This window comes from Macadamia integrifolia, chromosome 2 (genome assembly GCF_013358625.1).
Source record: "Macadamia integrifolia cultivar HAES 741 chromosome 2, SCU_Mint_v3, whole genome shotgun sequence".
Lineage (NCBI taxonomy): Eukaryota > Viridiplantae > Streptophyta > Magnoliopsida > Proteales > Proteaceae > Macadamia > Macadamia integrifolia.
This window is the reverse complement of record NC_056558.1, coordinates 31,999,355-32,017,189: the sequence shown is the minus strand read 5'-3', so window position 1 is coordinate 32,017,189 and position 17,835 is coordinate 31,999,355. Positions and strand designations below refer to the sequence as shown.

Here is a 17,835-nt window from a genome sequence, read left to right as displayed (position 1 = left end):
GATTCTTCCGCAGTGGTGAGTTTTGGTGAAAACCTCTACATGATTATGTGACCTAGTGGATTTTTCCAAACCCAAGAAGAGATGATCTTTATCAGCAACTTCATTAATGATGCTGGACAGAATAGTCTGAAAAACATTCCCACTGCATGTAGCATCATTCAAAATTACTTTAATGGAACTTTGGGGAGTGAGAGAGATTGAGCCAGGAAAGGGGGTGGGAATGGGGTGTTGTGGGTTTATGGCAGAGAGGGGAGGAGGCTACAGGAATAAAAACTCTTATCGCAAAAGCTGGAAACGATTACCATAAAAAACAATTAAAATCAATTAACGGCTTGGATTACCGTCATGCCATATCTATGGTTAATATAAGAAATGCAGATAAATAAGATCGCAGAACGTACGTTCTGCTACCACCTACCCTTCTGTTTGGAACTTTGGACTCTGGAACCTTTGTCAGAAAGATCAAATTACCCCTTATTCTCGATGATGGTAATATAGTATCTTCTCCACGTTAATATCATTACAACGTTTCTGGGTTTCATTTTCTTGCCAAAAATTTCCTACAAGAGATTCTAATCAAAGAAATTTTAGACGCAGAGTAGAATAAAATTTGATAAATTAAAAGAAAACAAATAATAATAATAATAATAATAATAATAATAATAATAGTTTGACTCTTTGAAGTTATTAGTGAATGAGTTTTTTTTTTTTTTTTAATATTTCCTTCGGTTGCATATTTTTTATTATTTTATTTATTTATTTTTATTTTTTTACAACTAGGGAACTGTCCAAGGGGACTTTACTTACACACACACTAGAGGAGGAGGGGGGATTAAAGGAAATGTATGTGACATGAGTTGATTCCTAGACCACAAACCTGACGCATGCTCAACAAGCAGAAGTTGCAATCAGTGCGCTATGCACTGGATTCACTTTCCTCCAGCTGCATCACATCCAATGATTTACTGATTTAGTACTTAAGTATTGTTTCGGTATCTATTCAAATCGGATTGTATATATAGGAGAGGTTCTCCCACCACGAAGCTAGCGTGGAGGAAAATTCTCATGCCACAACAATGCTGGTATGAAAGTAAAATCCTCCATATAGGCCCCACATGATCAAGGAGGAAGAAAAAATAATTAAAATTAAAATCAATATGAGAGGATGTATGATACATATGCTACATGTGGCAAACTTTTTTCCTTTACATTTAACTATTTTTGTAAGTTTGGTTTTTTGTGAATAACTATTTTATCAAGAATAAAAATTTTGGTAAACTACTACTTTTGTAATTATTTTTTAGAAACGTTTTTTATTATTATTATTATTTTTTCCGGTAGAAATTATACTTTAGAAACCTTGCAACTCATCTTCAAATATAGTGGTCCTGAAGTATGGCAAGATCCTAGCTAATTGCATGCAAAGGACACTTAAATTTTGTCCACCCCATACAATGGGATCCAGTGAGGCTCCAACTGTATGATGGCGATCACAGTTGGATCCATCTATTAAAGTATGGGTTCCATTATACAAAGATTTTTAGGGGAGTAGATAGGACCAAGGAGATTTGAATTTATGAACCTTTAATTGTGAGGTATCCTTTAATTCTGGTCATCCACTATACCATATAAAGATGAGGCCAACTTGTCCCATATGGAATCAATTTGATACAATTAGAGTGATATTTTCAACTCTAATATCACCTAAATTCTTTGTTGTCTCTTTCAGATATATAATCAGCAATCGGTGGGGAAACAAATCATTGAGGTACAATAAAACGATATCATACATAGAAGGATAACAAAGTCATTTTGTGTGAGGAAAAAGATAGATATAGAGGTGCTGGTGCAACTTGTATCGACAGCTCCAAAATCATTTTTCCATAACTATATTCTCAAAACTCAAATATTAATTGATCTATAAAAGATAAAAGACATTGAATGCTAAGTTCTCTCTTAAAATATCGATCAATCCTAACCCGTTCTACCTTGTAAAATATATAAATTGGTAAGTTGGGAAACGTTGTAGAGACTAAAGTCTTTAGGGGGGCGGAATGGAGGTTTAGATTGTCTGGGGTACATAATAAAGTTTTATTATTAAAATTGATCTGAAATATATTTAACAAAACTTGATAGTCTTTGGGTTATAGTGTTAAAAAAATTATTTTCCAAATAATGATTTATTACATCATCGAATATTATATTTAGGCATGGATCACTGATTTGGAATATTATTGTTGGGATTTTTTTCTCTTTGTTAAAAGATGGTTTATAAGAAAGTTGAAATCATCCGCGGGTTACCCAGATGGTTAGGGCGAATTGGAAATTGTGTGGATAGACGTAGGTTGCTCAGATGATTAGGGTGAATTGGAAATTGTGTGGATGAGTGCACGGTCTCAGGTTTGATTATCCATCTGTGCATCTACTATTTAAATAGAGACCATGGCTGTGAATTGGTGCAATATTGCTACTAAGATCATTAGGGTTCCATTGAATAGCCTTCCTTTCAATCACTAGTACAAAGATTGGAGAGAGATGGTTGCTTTAGAATTCTTATGGTTCTCTTGTGGTTGCATTTTAAGATCCTAGGCTTATGATCTAAATTCTTATTGTTTCGAATTTTGTTGTGCTTCTTAACTATTTTCTCCTTATTTTAATTTGAACAAGTGTGAAAATCAAGCTATCCTTTTTATGCTGGTTATCTCTTTCTATTTTGTCTGTATCTATCAAAATTGTGCCATTTTTAAATATACCAATCCAAACCCCTCTTGTTTAATTTGAACTATTTCTAAGTGGGTTTGTGATTGAAGATTTATCCTTATGATTTAGACCAGTCCAACTTGTAGCTCTTAGCTTGTGGATGTGTGGAACATAAGTGATTATCATAGAATATAGCAAAGGGATTTCATATATTCTTGTTATTGTGAGCGGTTATGACAGGTCTAATGGAGTCGCAGGTTGGCATCTGTGTTATTAGTTAAGTGTCACTTTATTGCAACATGTTAAGCATGTCATAGTGGTGATAGATTCGCTTGTACAGAGGAAAGTTAAAGTTTATCCTCAGAGAACTTTTTCATTTTCTGTTTTGATATATGTAACTTAGGCTATGTTTGATAACCAAGAGAAGAAAAGAAAAGAAAAAAGAATTTAAAAAAGAAAAGAGAAGAAATGATGAGAAAATAAAAAGAATATGTATGTTTGGTTACGGAGAGAAGAAAAGAAAAAAAAGAAAGAAAAATTTCAAAAAAAATTTAATTTTAAGAGAGAGATAGACACATAGGAAATCATTGTGTAATCATTCATTTTTTGTCTTATTATGTTTTCATATTTTCTCATGTTTTCTTGTGTTTTTGGCAAGAAATTTTTTGGAGGAACAAAAGAAAATTTTACAATTCCCAAAGGAAATTTTGAATTTGAAAAAGGAATCTTCTCATGGGTGAAGACATATCAAGTGCAAATAAAAATTCTTAACCTAGGGAAAAAAGTACAAAAATTATATTTTTTTCTTTTCTTTTCTTCTCCTAACTGCCAAACACAGCCTTCATGGATGGTTGAATATGTAAGTTTTGTTAAGAAGCCTACATATGAGATCTCTATTGCTTGGCACCAAAAAATAAAAATCCTCTATTACCCATAAGTGGGTTGTGAAAGAGAAATCGAGAATACAAACTCTCAAAGATTGTTAATATGTATTGAAATATATATATATATATACGCTCTTAATTTAGGTTTTATTTTCACTAAACAAAATGTTCATGTTTCATTATGTTGTTGTAGATTTCTGCTCAGTATAGGCCTACAATCAACGGATAAGAAAGTGAACACCAAAGGATTGCTCCGGTGGGGAGGTTTCCATGCCTAAGTCAGTACTGGGGTCAAAGGAAAAAGGGAGGATTGGTCACTATCTCCTTAACGGATTGGTTTTGGTCTCCCTCATTCCTAGACCAAAACCGATTCAACTCGATCGAAATCGAATCGAACCGACCAATTAACACTCCTACACATAGTCGATGGAGATTTTCTCTCAAATATGTAGGTGGAGACAACCAGAGTTGGTTGATGAAAAGAGTTTGGTGATCAGGCTCAGTTTGCAAAGATGACTAGATATGATATGCAATAATGCCTAACCTTCATCTTCAAGGCAACTAGACATGGTCGAATGGGGTCGAGGAGAACGTTCAATCGAGATCGTTACAATAGTCAACCATTAAAGATATTAAATAATACAATGATAGCCATTTGACTTGGTCTATATATGATTCATTGATTGACTCATATGTAACTTGTGTGAAGATATTAAGATTGCGAAAAAATTAATTTTTTGATAGGTAATTTGTATGTTTTAAGGAAAAAAGAAAAAAACATAGAAATACATAGAAAGACAACCCCACAATCTTCTTTGGGAAACCCTTACAATTTAGGTACCTCTCCTATAAACAAGACAAATCCTGTAGCACAATTCATGTAATATAGAAAAAAAAACTATAGCAATTAAGAAAAAATGTTACAAACTATTCACATAGCGGAAATAATAATAGTTGTCATGCCTATGTATTATTTTCTTCTCACGTAGGATTTTGTATTATTTTTCGAGAAGAATGTCAATCCACTTGATGTATCCCTCTCACTCATTCTGCGTGCTAGGCTTGATTGATGTCCATATCTAAATTAATAGAACATGCCACCTCACTTGAAAAGAAGACTTTAGTATGTTTGCTCTCGTGACATGGATCGAAAGTTTTTAAAGAAAAGTATTTTTTTATGTAAATGATATCATTCTCTACATTTCCATTCGTGCGGGAAACTCTCTCACCATAAGATTATTTAAGATTATAAATTTAGTTACTGAGTCAACCGGTTGTCATCGCTCACCCAAATGGACTTTGCCGCCGACTTCTTTTTTTTTGGTGACAAAACCTTACTGCCGACTTCGAGTTTTGGAGCAGCAAACGATACATTCACATGTGGTTTATCGCGAGAAGATAAAATACCGATAAATTGTTGGAAATGAAACCATCGAAAATTTGAAAAAAACCGTCTTTCTGCCCTATAAATAGAAGGGCAATCTTGAGAGATCTCTTGTTCACTGCTCTTAGCCTTGTCCTTCTTTTAAGACATTGGGCTGCCAAACGGTCCAAAATGAGTTCTATGTGCGGAGGAAAGGCTACAAAGAGAAGTAGCAGTAAAGAAGAAGACGGCTTCAAAATGGTGGCGAAAACGAAAACGAAGACGAAGACATCCAATGATCCAAAGGGCACTGGAGAAAGAACCGTCAAAGCTCGTTTAGGTGGTGCTGGTGGTGGTGGCAGTGCAAGGAAGGCAGCTAAGATGGAAGGGGACGTGAGGAAGAGGGTCGTCGGAGATTCCATTTCTTGTTCGCCGGAGATAGGATGTTTGCCGGAGAATCTGTTGGAATCGGAGGACTGGCCAAGGTTGTCGAGTCTGTTGGATGAGCAGCAGATGCTTTGGGGGTTGTTGTGGTTCCCGTGTTTGGACAAGAAGTACTCGTCCATGAATGGGCTGTGTGGGCTTGAAGAGATTCTATGGGAGGACGATTTATGGAACCTCAAGTCCATCAAACAGATACCCAACAAACCAAAAGATTCAATACGATACAGTGAGGACCAAACAGAAACACAGTGAGTGTGTGAGGGTTGTCTGTGTGTGTGTGTGTGTGTGTGTGTGTGAGAGAGAGAGAGAGAGAGAGAGAGAGAGAGAGAGAGAGAGAGAGAGAGAGGTTTATGGAGAGATCATTGTAGTGTTGCTTTAGTTAGACATGATTAGAATTATCTGACAATAAATCTCTCTCTCTCTCTCTCTCTCTCTCTCTCTCTCTCTCTCTCTCTCTCTCTCTAAATTCGATTAATGGATCCAATGAGTAGGATGTGCTTGTTGTTACAGCATGCTATTCGCAAGATGAAAACTTTAATGACAGAGATGAAGTTTCAGAGAGACAGAAAAACAACTAAGAAAAACCCCTTTTCTCAATAAAAACTGAATAAAATAAAAAGCTTCAATAGCAGAGGAATTCCAAGGAACCTTGTTTTGGAAGAAGATGGCACTTGATTTCTAAACCTGAATACTCTGGCGGTGAGAAGCCGAAACTCAAGAAATGATAGAGAACTCTAGGAAACGTTAGAGAAGAAAATAATATATATATATATATATATATATATATAAAAGAAAGGTTTCATATTGTGGGGGAGAAATAGGTATCTCAACATGAGAGAGATTGGTTAATGCAAGGTCAATGCTATGGTGGAACTTGGTTGATCGCTGCAATGAGGTTGTGAAGAAGAAGAAGAAGAAGAAGACTATGCGGGAGAGCCAGTAGCAGGTTGAATGTTCTTTATATTCAACGATTGAGATTTAACACTATTAAACCAACGATTGAGATTGAAATGTAGCGTTATTATTTTTGAACGTTTAAGCGTTGCGACCTTTCAGCCTAAAAATTGCTTTTTTACCTTTTTTTTTTTTATTTTCTTTGTGAAATTTAAAGACATTATTCGCCTTTAGTTTGTATTTATTTCTTTTCTGTATATTCAGCAGGATTTGAACGGTCTTGTAGATATCTTGCAAAGATGCCCCATCTATCATGTGTCTGATAGATTGACTACATTTTATTCCTTGGCTTAACCGACACATTGAAAATAATTTTTTAATTTTTTTACCATTTAAAATACATGTTGCCATATGTTTCCTAAATAAACAGGAAAAAAAAGGACAAATCGTAAGCATTTCATTTTAAACACGTTCTTATTTTTTGGTCTTTTTTTAAGATTTGGCTTGTTGAACATAATGTTTACTTAATTGACCATATTTCTATCCCAAACTCCAATCAACTTGATTCTTTCGCCAACTTGAAGTTAACTTAATGGCTTATATTTCTCATGATAACACCTCCAATTCAAATTCAATGCAAAGTCCTCGAAATTGAGTTACAAACTAATGCATTTGTTGAAAAGTGTTTTTAAAGTGATCACTTCCAACTCCAATTGAACATGCATTACTCTGAGAGTGTTGACTATATTGACCACAATGAACAACATCATAGCTAAGCCATATCACTCAATAAGATTTTGGACATGTGGTATATGAATCTAGAATTGGTGTTGGATAATATTCAATGATATGTCTTAGAACTATTTTTTTTTTTTTTTTGGTAAACATCTTAGAACTTATGATGAGACATGAGATATATGCATTAATGCTAGATATGATAATTGTTTTGAACTTTAGATATAGTTATTCATGTAATAATTCTTTAATTCCTTTACTTTCTCTCTCTCTCTCTCTCACCAAACTTGTAACAGACCTATCCAACCTCACCAGAGTTTGTTAGGATTTCATTTCCCTGGTAGCAGGAAGTTGACTTATACGGTGGTAGCAGCCAAATCTCTCATGTTTGATTCAAGGGGAATTAAAGGGAAAAAGAAGTTTACACAAAAATAAAACAAGGGAGGTGGGGAAGGGAAGGAAGTGAAAATTTTCAAACCTGAATCAGAAAACTTTGTAATCATTACCATAAGTGATTGTATAAACTATTTAAATTTCTTATCTTATATAGTAGTGATATATTTTATATATAATTTTTACTTTATTTTTTATACCGAAAGGATTTGGATGTAAAATAAAATAAAATTTTAATAATTAAATATGGAATGATTTTGAATTAGTGATATATATTCACATGGACAAAAGTTTCTTTCTTAGGTTTGAAAATTCAACTTCCCTTCCATCTAATTCTTCCTGCTACCAAACAAACATATGGAATTGATTAAAAAAAATTCCCTTTTATCCACCATATATATGAACCTCCATCTTGTGTTTCGTTGCACTATCAGCCATCAAATGTTAAGATAAGCAAACTATGGAGTCCATGTTAATAATATAGCAACAGAGATTCCTAAGCATCCTCAGCAAGTGCTAAATTAGATGTAGTGAGCCAGACTGGTGTATCGTCAACTTTATAACCCAGTATATATGGGCTGGGCTCAATCCTAACCCAATCCAACTAAGTTCACCCTCCCAAGCTTCCTTTGATGGGTTGTTCTAGGGGTGTCAAACCCAACACCGACCCAACTAAATCGATCGGGACCGACTGTTTATAGACAGGCCCAGTCCTGACCGTTTATTAAACGTGTCAGGCTTGAACCCTGCCCGTTTACAAATAGTCGGTCTTGGTTTTGCTACTTAGACCGTCGGGCACGCGATCGAGACCGACCGAATAACACAGTACCGAGATTGGCCTATTGTGCATCGACCTGGCGGTCCTGGCCCAACCCTTTAATGAGTGTAGAATGCCTATTTTACCCCCCAAATTAAAGAGTAAAAAGTAAAGAAAGAAAGCTCGGTTAGTACATGTCAAACTGCCAAAAGGTTTTACAATTATTAGATTTCTCGTTTGGTTAAAGTGAAGGAAGTAGCTAAAAAATAATAATAATAAAATGATTGGCCTTGCAATTCTTGTCATTTTTTGGGGGCTTGATTTTAGTAGCCCGATTATAGCCCGAGGCCTACCGACCGAATATAAAGTGTACCATACCCTCACTAACTAAGCCTGATTAGTTAAATGGGCGGACACTATCCTTCGAAAGTCTTCAAGCCCGATTAAGCCCAATCGAGACCCGATCAGTCCGACCGATTGACACCCCTAGGTTGTTCCATGACCTCCTGCTGCTAATTTGTGGTATTCATCTATGCCCACACGAAGCTCATCTTCATCGTATAAGCCTCTTGTGTCCACATCCCCCCCCCCACCACCCCAAAACCCTCTCTTGATGGGTTGTTCCTAGTACCATTTTGAAGCAAGGGAATCGATTGAAAGGGTCCAAACCACAACATATCATGGTATGTTGGTCCATATCCAACATATCATTATCAAGATGCGAGAACTGGGCTTTAGCCCATAACCGATTATTATAATAAATCCAGCCTATTCATTGTAAATTAAAAGAAGAAACGTCCGGTTTTCATATCATTAAAAGACCAAAAAGTCTAAACGAATTTGTATTGTGCTAGGGAAGTTCCCATCTTAATCTGAAGGCAAATGACATCAATAGAACCCGTAAGGTTTTGTCCGATTATTATATCCTCTTTAATAACTGATTTCAACCTATGCTATGGTTGATTTCACCCTCTTTAAAAGTTGATCCCAATAATAAATAATTCCAAATTTATTCCAAATCAATATATATATATATATATATAAATATTTTTTATAATGATCTTTATTTTGCGAAACGATCCATAATCTAATGACAAACTCATGTTCTGATATCATTGATGAAATTTAAAGCATCATAATTCCTAAATCATATTAAAGAACTTGTCATTATACCATGAATCATTTAATACAAGAAGGAGAAACGACATACCGTTCACCATCGATGACGTGTTGTTTCCAGCGAAGCTTGACGCAGCCATTGATGCCATCCTTACACGAATGAACAACCTTCTTCTTCTTCAATGGAGATATGTTTCTCTCCATAATATTTTCTCAATGCACTCCTCTGATGAGTAAGATTAGTACATAACCATACAAAGGGAGACCTAGCCTCTTTTAATAACATAATCTCTTTCTCCCATTACGGTAGATCAATCAATTAAAGGACAAATCTTCCCTGTTTGCAACTAAACTAATATGGTGGGTATCTTTAATAGAATCCAAGATATTTACAATCATATTAAATATTGAGTTTTCATAATGGAAAACAATCAATGATCAATTGGGACAAATAAGAAAAATAAAATCCTGCATCCGTCAATTGGGACAAATAAGGAAAAACAAAATCCTGCATCCAAGTGATGGAACTTGAAAGCATAGAACCAATAGCAACATGTTGTCACAAAGGAAGTGAAGTTTTGGAATTCCAGAAAAGCATAAGTAGAGAACCAAATTACCTCCTCAGGTGTCCAATGATATCAAGCAAATATGTAGGAATTCCTTGCAAGCCATAAGTACCAATAGACAAAGGTGCATTGAGTCTTTTAATTGTTTGCTAACAAACTTTCCAAGAAAATTGAATGCCTCCCATCATGTAATCCATGAGGCTAAACATGATTTCCTTTGTATTGATGCAAACCCCAAAGAACATCCAAACCAAACAGTATAGGCAAAAGGGAAATCCAATAAGATATGAGTAATGGATTCCTCACCACCACACCATCTACAATGAAGATCATCAAATCAACATCTTTGATGCAGAGCCTCTGAAGTTGTTAATCCAACAGCACAAAAACATCAAAAGAAATCTCAGAAATTTAGGCGAAGTTGAAACCAACCATGCATATGCTCCTCCACACTTCCATAGGAACGGTTTGCCAAACAAGAATATCTAACCATCGATGATGGCACCTCCCTCACCATATCGACCTTGAGATTAGAAAGAAAGTGATAGACACTCTTCATAGAGAATAATCTATTTTTAGAAGAACTCGAAATCTATTACAGTCTCATATCAATCATATGGGGGCGGATCTCACATCGGTTTTTAAAGAAAATTGATGTGAATTGATATGGTCTTAGGTCCCCTCACTTTACAAGCCAATTTTTTAGTTGAGTTCTTCCAAACTCGTATCAAATCAACAGGTAACCCTCGCAGAAATAGTGAACGATGTATTTTTAAAATTTTAGATACATCATGTGCATTAAAATATACCTCCAATATTTACCAAAAGAAAAGAAATATGCCTCCAATGGTTCCTTCTCCAAATCCGATTTTCTTGATCTATGAAATCGCTAACCCATGTAAGTGATGGGCTAGGAGGAATTCAACAATTATCCCAAACTACAATATTACTTCTTGTATCAACATTCCAACACAAGCCTCTCTGTAGCACCTTTTTTTTTGTTTTTCCTTCTATAATGCTACTCCAACCCCATATAGGTTGGTGTCCATCACATAGTGGCAGCAATAATGTGGAATGTGAGAAATATATAGCTTTAAAAAACGAGTCAAAAAAGATTTTGATCGTAGAAGATACGCCAAACCCTACATAGTAAAGCTTTATTTTGTAAAATAAAGATGGGTCCCAGAAACCAAATTCTCCATTATCTTTTGATTGACATAGTCTATCCATAGAAATCCAATGCATTTTGTCACTTCGGAAAAAATTTGCAGTCACTTTCTTCTAGTGTTGATGTTGGGAGGAAGGAAATTTAAAGTGCATATATATATATATATATATATATGTGTGTGTCTGTAAAATTGGCCATAGAGAAGCCAACAAATTTGACCAATACTTCCTTACCAGCATGTGATAATAACTTAGCCTTTCATCCTTGTATCTCACAATCAATCTGTGTAGAAATATCTTGAAATCAGAGGGCTTGAAGACCAAACCCTCATCAAATCTTTGGCCTTGCCCTGAAGTGGATCAACCTCAATATTATAACCAGACCAAATCGGACCCATAAACCCATACAACAATCCATACAAAGTGTCACCATACCCCGACAACCTGACTCCACTTGTAAAGATTGTTTGCCTATGCACACAATAATGGTATGTGTAGTGATCACAGACCCCCTAAAAAGCATTACAAGTTGAATTATAGAGATATTAGATAAAGAGGAAAGACATTTACTAATAATTGACTATTTAATGACAAGAAATCATATTGAAGGAAGCGCCAGGGCTCTTCAATGCAAAATGTAGTCTCTTTTTTTTTTTTTTTTTTTGGTTAATCAAGGTGTCCGGGCCAACTTATGCGCACCTCAACCGCCACATTCTCTACTTAAATCACAGATGCACAAATGGGAAATCGAACCTGAGACCGTGCGCCTATCTACACAATCCCACCCAAGACCTATAATATATTTTTTTCTGTTCTTAAAATAGACACCAAAATCTGTTGACATGCCAAGATATTTCTTAGGACCTAAAACCATAAGGGATCTTCAATATTCTTGAAAACCACCTCTTTGACATAGGATGAACATTTGGAGAGGTCATGGAAGACTTTTTCAAATTTATAGCTTGGTCTAATGCTTGGCAAATATATAGATAAGCAATCGCATAATGTACGTATCTCATCTACATGAACCCTGAATAAGAGGAAACTACAATCTACAAATAAAAGAGCAAGTTTAGTTTGCCTATTACAATCCCATATCAATTTATGGGGACTGATCCCACATCGATTTCTTATCGGAATTGATGTGGGTTGATATGATCTTGGGCCCCCTCACCTTGTAAGTCTATTTATGGGGTTGAATTCTTCCCTGACAATTCCCTAAACATTTGAGGAACAAAATTATCACTTCCACATGGCACAAATTAGGGGTGTCAATTCCTAAACCGAATCGGTAAAACCGGCCAGACCAAACCGATAACAACATGGATCGAACCGAACCGAAGCCTTATTGGTTCGATTCAGTTTGGAGTATTGCAACCCCAAAACCAAACCAAAACCGGCTCAAAAACCGGACCAAAATTGAAACCAAACCGGTAAGAAACCGAAACACTCCAAAATTCATTAAAAAAATCAAAATTTGCATAGTTTTGTATACATTTGTATGGAAAGTCGAATCCAAAATGGACCAAAAAGCAAAACCAACCCGGTTACAAATCGATTTAAGAAACCGAAACCAAACCGCACCGAAACCAAAACCAAACCGAAACCGAAATTTCCTTATTGGTTCGGTTTCGGTTTCAGCTTTCCCACACCAAAACCGACTCAACCCGGACCGAAACCAAGCCGGACCGACCGATTGACACCCGTAGCACAAATTGATTCACCTCTCAAGAAAGGATCATGTTTGGGCCAAACAGAAATCTTTTTGCTTATAACATTATTTGAATGGTGAAAGCAAAAGTGAAGGGCGGCAAACAGAAGCATAGTAGTAATGACCAATGAGTGTACCCTATCGCCAGATGCAAGAATTAGGCTTTCATGAGTTTTGAGGAATCATGATTCCATGTGATTTAGTCCACCAACCCAAACTTTTACAGCTTTGATACTTTTGAGTGCCATGTTTACAGGATACAATTTTTTAACCTGAATAGGCATCCTCTTAACCAACTAAACAAAAACTTGCAAAAACTTGATTTCATTATCTCCCCTACAATATCCCATTGGTCGTATCATTATAAAGTTATCAACTTAAGCAATCTTGTGAACAGAATCATTGCTAATTACTTTTGTACAAACCCATTAGAGGGGAGAGGTTGAAGGCTTTTATTAGACATAGATTTTGAACCCCTTTTATAGTTACTTTTGTACATTCAGATTGCTTGGCAAATAATTCTGTGTCAAAGAAGGCAAAAAGAATACTAGTGTCGATGAAAAAGAAAAGGGAGAAAACATAGCAATCTTAATGATCTCAAGCTTGCCACTCCTCCCAACTCCCAAGCTTTACTTCAAATCAATTACAGCTCCCCTTTGGATCACACTATCAAAGCAGAAGTTGACTATGATACCCATCTCTTCATTTGCTTTCTTTTCAATGGTAGACGGATCATGTCTATCTTCCACTCCTCGCCCAAATCCCAACTTAATTCATAAAACTTTTCTAGTGGCATCAGTTTCAAACGTTTTGCAGGTTTTAACTTCTCATTGATGTTCAAGATTGGATAAAACCATCCATAACCTCCCTTTTGGTCTTTAGCAACTCTCATCCAAGTCCGTTTGAATCCAATCCTCAGATTGGAAACAAGGTAGAATACCACCAACAGTTTCAATTTTTCCAGGGACCAAGGATTTTATAATACGTCATCAGATCCTTACCAGAAGAGTTCATACTGGAGAACTTCCTTGTGCTGCCGTTTCATAGATAAGATCCAACAGGAGGCTCGGCCGCACGATGCTTGCTCCCTAGGGCATGGTGGTGCCAAGCCGTGTACATATCTAGCTCATCAGTACCCATCTCTCTATTTCTTGCTATTCAATGGGTGATTGATCATGGATGTCTTCTACTCTTCTCACGAGTCGCAACTTAATTCATAAAATTTTTCTAGGGGCATCAGTTTCAGAAGTTTTACAGGTTTTAACTTTCATTGATGTTTAAGATTGGATAAAACCACCCATAACCTCTCTTTTGGTTTGCAGCAACTCTTAAAGAAAAATGATCCCATCCATTTGAATCCAATCCCTATATTGGAAACAAGGTAGAATACCACCAAAGAGGACTGGGGTCACTTTAATCAACCTCACCAACAGTTTCAATTTTTCCAGGGACCAAAGATTTTATAATACGTCATCTGATCCTCTTTCTCATACCACCTAAAACAGAGAAAGCAAAAGGGAGGAAGCATATATAAGGCCAGCAGTGGACCGACCAGAAAACAACCACATCTAAAATTTTAATATCACAGGCTGCCACGATCCATATTCCACACCACAAAGAGAGAGCAAAGCCAGCTTTCGTTTGAACTGGACAGTCAAAGGGAGTGAGGGGTCAGCCATCGTCAGCAGAAGACAAAGTCACTTCCCTCTCCGAATCTCCAAAGGGTAGGCGGTTGTTACGATGAGATCAGGTTTTCTATCACCTTACCGTGTTTAAAATGCGATCATACACAATTAATTAATATAATAAAAGGAGGAAAGAAGGCAAAAGGAATATAATAGAAAAAGAACTAGAGAGCAGTGGGTGAAGAGGGGGAACAAATAAGAGGAGCACAAGAATCTAATTGAGAGAGAGAGAGAGATTTAAATATGACAGACAACCACCACAAAGGGCATTAATATATTTACAAGCTGAGAATGACTCCATAATTTAACATATTTCCTTCTTTTTACAGATTCTCCTCTCCAAAAGCCCCCCAAAGGTAATAAATCAAACCCCATAAACCAAAATACCTCTCCTTTTCCCACCACTTTCCCCCTCCATCTTTCTTTATATTACACAAGGGGGGAGGGGAAATGAAGTGGGACACACACTAAAGAACAACCCCCAACCAAACCCCTTCCTAGACCATCTAACAGACCTAAACAGATTGAAGAAACTTAAAAGAAGAAGAAAGGGTTGTTGGCTTCTTGTAGCCTTACTCCTCACCTCCTCTTTTTTATTTCTGATAAGATGATAACATCAACATACTTACATACATCATCATCCTTCTAGTTACATACATACATACAAGATAATTAACCGTCGAAGATTGCCGATGAAAGACATTTATGTACAGTAAATAACAGAATCCCCTCTTTCAACTCTTCTCTATTTTGTCCATCTCTACGAAAAAAACCGATTAGATCCTCTCTTTCTCCTCTTCCAAAAATAAAAAACAGTCGGTGTTGTGGTTTTTTTTTTTTTTTTTTAGCTTTTCTTCTATGTACCTTTTGATTATGGACGCAAGGATTCTTCTTTTCAGGCTACGGCCGGGATGCTGCAGTTTCGCCTATCCCTGTCGAGGCAATCGAACCCTTCAACTCTCACAGCCGCTGGCTTAGGCCCGAATTTCATGCGTGCACAGCCTCCCTTCCTTGCGGAGGATGATGGTGACGGTGAAAGTCTCGTAGGCACAGAGACCGGTGCCGGCAGCGGCGACAAGGAGGTCAACTTCTCGTCCCCAAAACGGGCGTCCTGGATTAGCGGGTTGGTGGCCCTGCTCGGCGGTGACCCACAGAAAAACGGGGGCGACGAGGGCACTTGAGTGGACTGTTCTGCACCATAACCACCCTGAGAGAGGAGAGGAAGGGAAATTTAGATTTTTTATTGAATTAGAATTAAAACTTTAATAGGGATCTAAGGGTGGTAAGGATCAGATCTAAGAACCAAAGGCCATCAACAAGAGAAGGTTCGTGGGAGAGTAGATTGATTATATGAATATCTAAAGAATTTAGCTGCAGATCTCAAATAATTTCTCCTCGGCTAAAAGAAGGCACGAAGGGAGGAAGAGAAGCTTACCTTTGTGAGAATAATATCAAGAAGCTCCGACCCTGCAGTCGAATCGCACAGCTCCGCTTGATGATTGCTGCTCGAACAAAGACAATCGGAGAGAAAAGTAAATATTTTAGAACAATTTTTGTGAATGAAATAGAGGAAGATGGGTAAGAAAGGTTGGAGAAATTACCTCAACTGCCATCTCAACGGCCTAGGGTCGTGAACCACATGGTTGAAGCCACCGAGTCGCCGAGGTTTAGGGCAAACGACCGCATCTTTCCGATCAGAGATGTAAACAGCGCTCCTCATCTCTTCGCAGGGTGTGAAGGAGCTCTGTTGGAAGCCGCAATAGTTCATCTTGGGTCGCTGCTAAAGATTCCAAGCCAAGCGCCTTTGAAACGAAACGACGCCAAACCTAGACAAAATGCCAGAGCAGAGTTATGGATCTAACAAGAAGAAACGCCAATCTATTCATTAAAGATTAGATCTTTAAGGATCTGTAACAGATCTTACGTTGTATAACCTATCTAAACTTATCACCGTAAAAATCAAGGAGCCAAAAACGGAACGTTCTGTCATCTAAGATAATTCTAACTGTAAAAGCAGAAAGCTCGGAAAAGACTCAGCAAACACAAAAAGAAAAAGAAAAAAAAAAAAAAAGTTTCTGTTTTTACTCTGCGATCCACAAAAGAATATCAGGAAAACATCTCAAGCTCAAAAAATTTCTCCCGATCAAAAGTCAAAAAAATTTCTTCAGAAATCTCAGAGAAACAGCTCAGGATATCAATAAATAGCTCAAGATATCAATAAAACAACCATAGTCAATCAGATCTGTCGCGGATCCGTCGGTTGACAAAACCTATGGTTTCTTTCAGATCATAAGCTTCAGCGACCACAAATTTAACCAAAACATTATCCAAAAATCGAATAAGAAGAAGAAACAGAGAAATCGCGAAAAAAAAAAAAAATTCCAAAACCGAGAAGCGAAATCGGCAAAGAACAAAAGATCAGATTACAGAGAGAGAGAGAGAGAGAGAGTACCTCAGCTAACTCTATGAATAAAATCTCCTCCTTGAGGAGGATTCAAAGATGGAAGAAAAAAGGAAAAAGCAAAATAACAGACGAGATAAGAAGGGAATAGAGTCACAGACACGAGACGAAAGAAGGAGAGTGGTAGAGGGTGTTGGGTCAGATTTATAGATGAAGAAGGGAAGGGAAGAAGGGAAGGATTAAAAAGGTTAAGAGAGAGAGAGAGAGAGAGAGAGAGAGAGAGAGAGAATGAAAGGAGAATAAACTGCAATCCTCAACAGCTCACGAACGAACTCCTATCGCTTTATTTTATTCTCTTCTCTCTGTCTCTCTCGTTGTCAGCGATTTTTATCTTTTTTAATATTTTTACTCATCACGCAGGCGGTGCCTCCCCCTCCTTCTCTCGCCTTTCGATGATATTTTTTTTATTTTATTATAATTAAAAAATAAAATGATAACATAATACACCACAAAAGATTTAAGAAAAAGATAAGCTCATGTTTCATTTTGAAAAAACAAAAAGTCATAAACTCGGTGAAGTTGAAGACCGTTTAAACTTGAGAAACTCTCTCTCCCTCTCTCTCTCTCTCTCTCTCTATATATATATATATATATCTATATATAGGAGCGGGGGCTCGGGACTGGGCCCTCGGGCATGAAGGGGGCGCAACTTTTTCACCAATAAATGAAACGGCTTCCATTATTTTTCTTTCCAAAAAAAAAAAAAAAAAGTCGTTCACTAATTTTTTTTCTTTTTCTTCTCCTTTTTTTTTTTCCTGTGCTCTGTTTGGATTTTTTCTTTTTTAAATATTGTGCTCTGTTTGGTCATTGTCTCTTTCCATGCTGTGTATCACGTGGCTTTTTTTGGTTTAAAGCATGAGGGTATGAAGAATCCACCAATCAAGGGGTGGGTTCAGCAATAAAGGGCAGTGGAGAGAGATCGATATAGGAACTGTTTATATGACCCTTCCTATAGA

The 17,835-nt window shown here is 36.7% G+C and overlaps 2 protein-coding genes across 2 annotated transcripts; one reads left to right on the top strand and one right to left on the bottom strand.

Annotated features, from left to right (window-relative positions):
- Nucleotides 1-5,096: 5,096 nt before the first annotated feature.
- On the top strand, nt 5,097-16,979 carry LOC122071971. Its single transcript, XM_042636468.1, has 2 exons — nt 5,097-5,737; nt 16,848-16,979. The coding sequence occupies exon 1, from the start codon at nt 5,140-5,142 to the stop codon at nt 5,641-5,643; it is 504 nt and encodes a 167-aa protein (XP_042492402.1). The 5' UTR covers nt 5,097-5,139; the 3' UTR covers nt 5,644-5,737; nt 16,848-16,979.
- Nucleotides 14,663-17,008, bottom strand: LOC122071970. Its single transcript, XM_042636467.1, has 4 exons — nt 16,871-17,008; nt 16,020-16,244; nt 15,854-15,920; nt 14,663-15,625 (listed from the first exon to the last, which is right to left on the bottom strand). Exons 2-4 carry the CDS (start codon nt 16,184-16,186, stop codon nt 15,314-15,316), a joined length of 546 nt encoding a protein of 181 aa, XP_042492401.1. The 5' UTR covers nt 16,187-16,244; nt 16,871-17,008; the 3' UTR covers nt 14,663-15,313.
- Between the last annotated feature and the right edge of the window lie 827 nt (nt 17,009-17,835).

Coding starts and splice junctions, on each gene's coding strand:
- LOC122071971 (XM_042636468.1), top strand. CDS start 5,140: ATGAGTTCTATGTGCGGAGGAAAGGCTACAAAGAGAAGTAGCAGTAAA.
- LOC122071970 (XM_042636467.1), bottom strand. CDS start 16,186: ATGAACTATTGCGGCTTCCAACAGAGCTCCTTCACACCCTGCGAAGAG. Junction 15,921..16,019: donor CCGTTGAGATGGCAGTTGAG/GTAATTTCTCCA, acceptor TTGTTCGAGCAG/CAATCATCAAGCGGAGCTGT. Junction 15,626..15,853: donor TTGATATTATTCTCACAAAG/GTAAGCTTCTCT, acceptor CTCCTCTCTCAG/GGTGGTTATGGTGCAGAACA.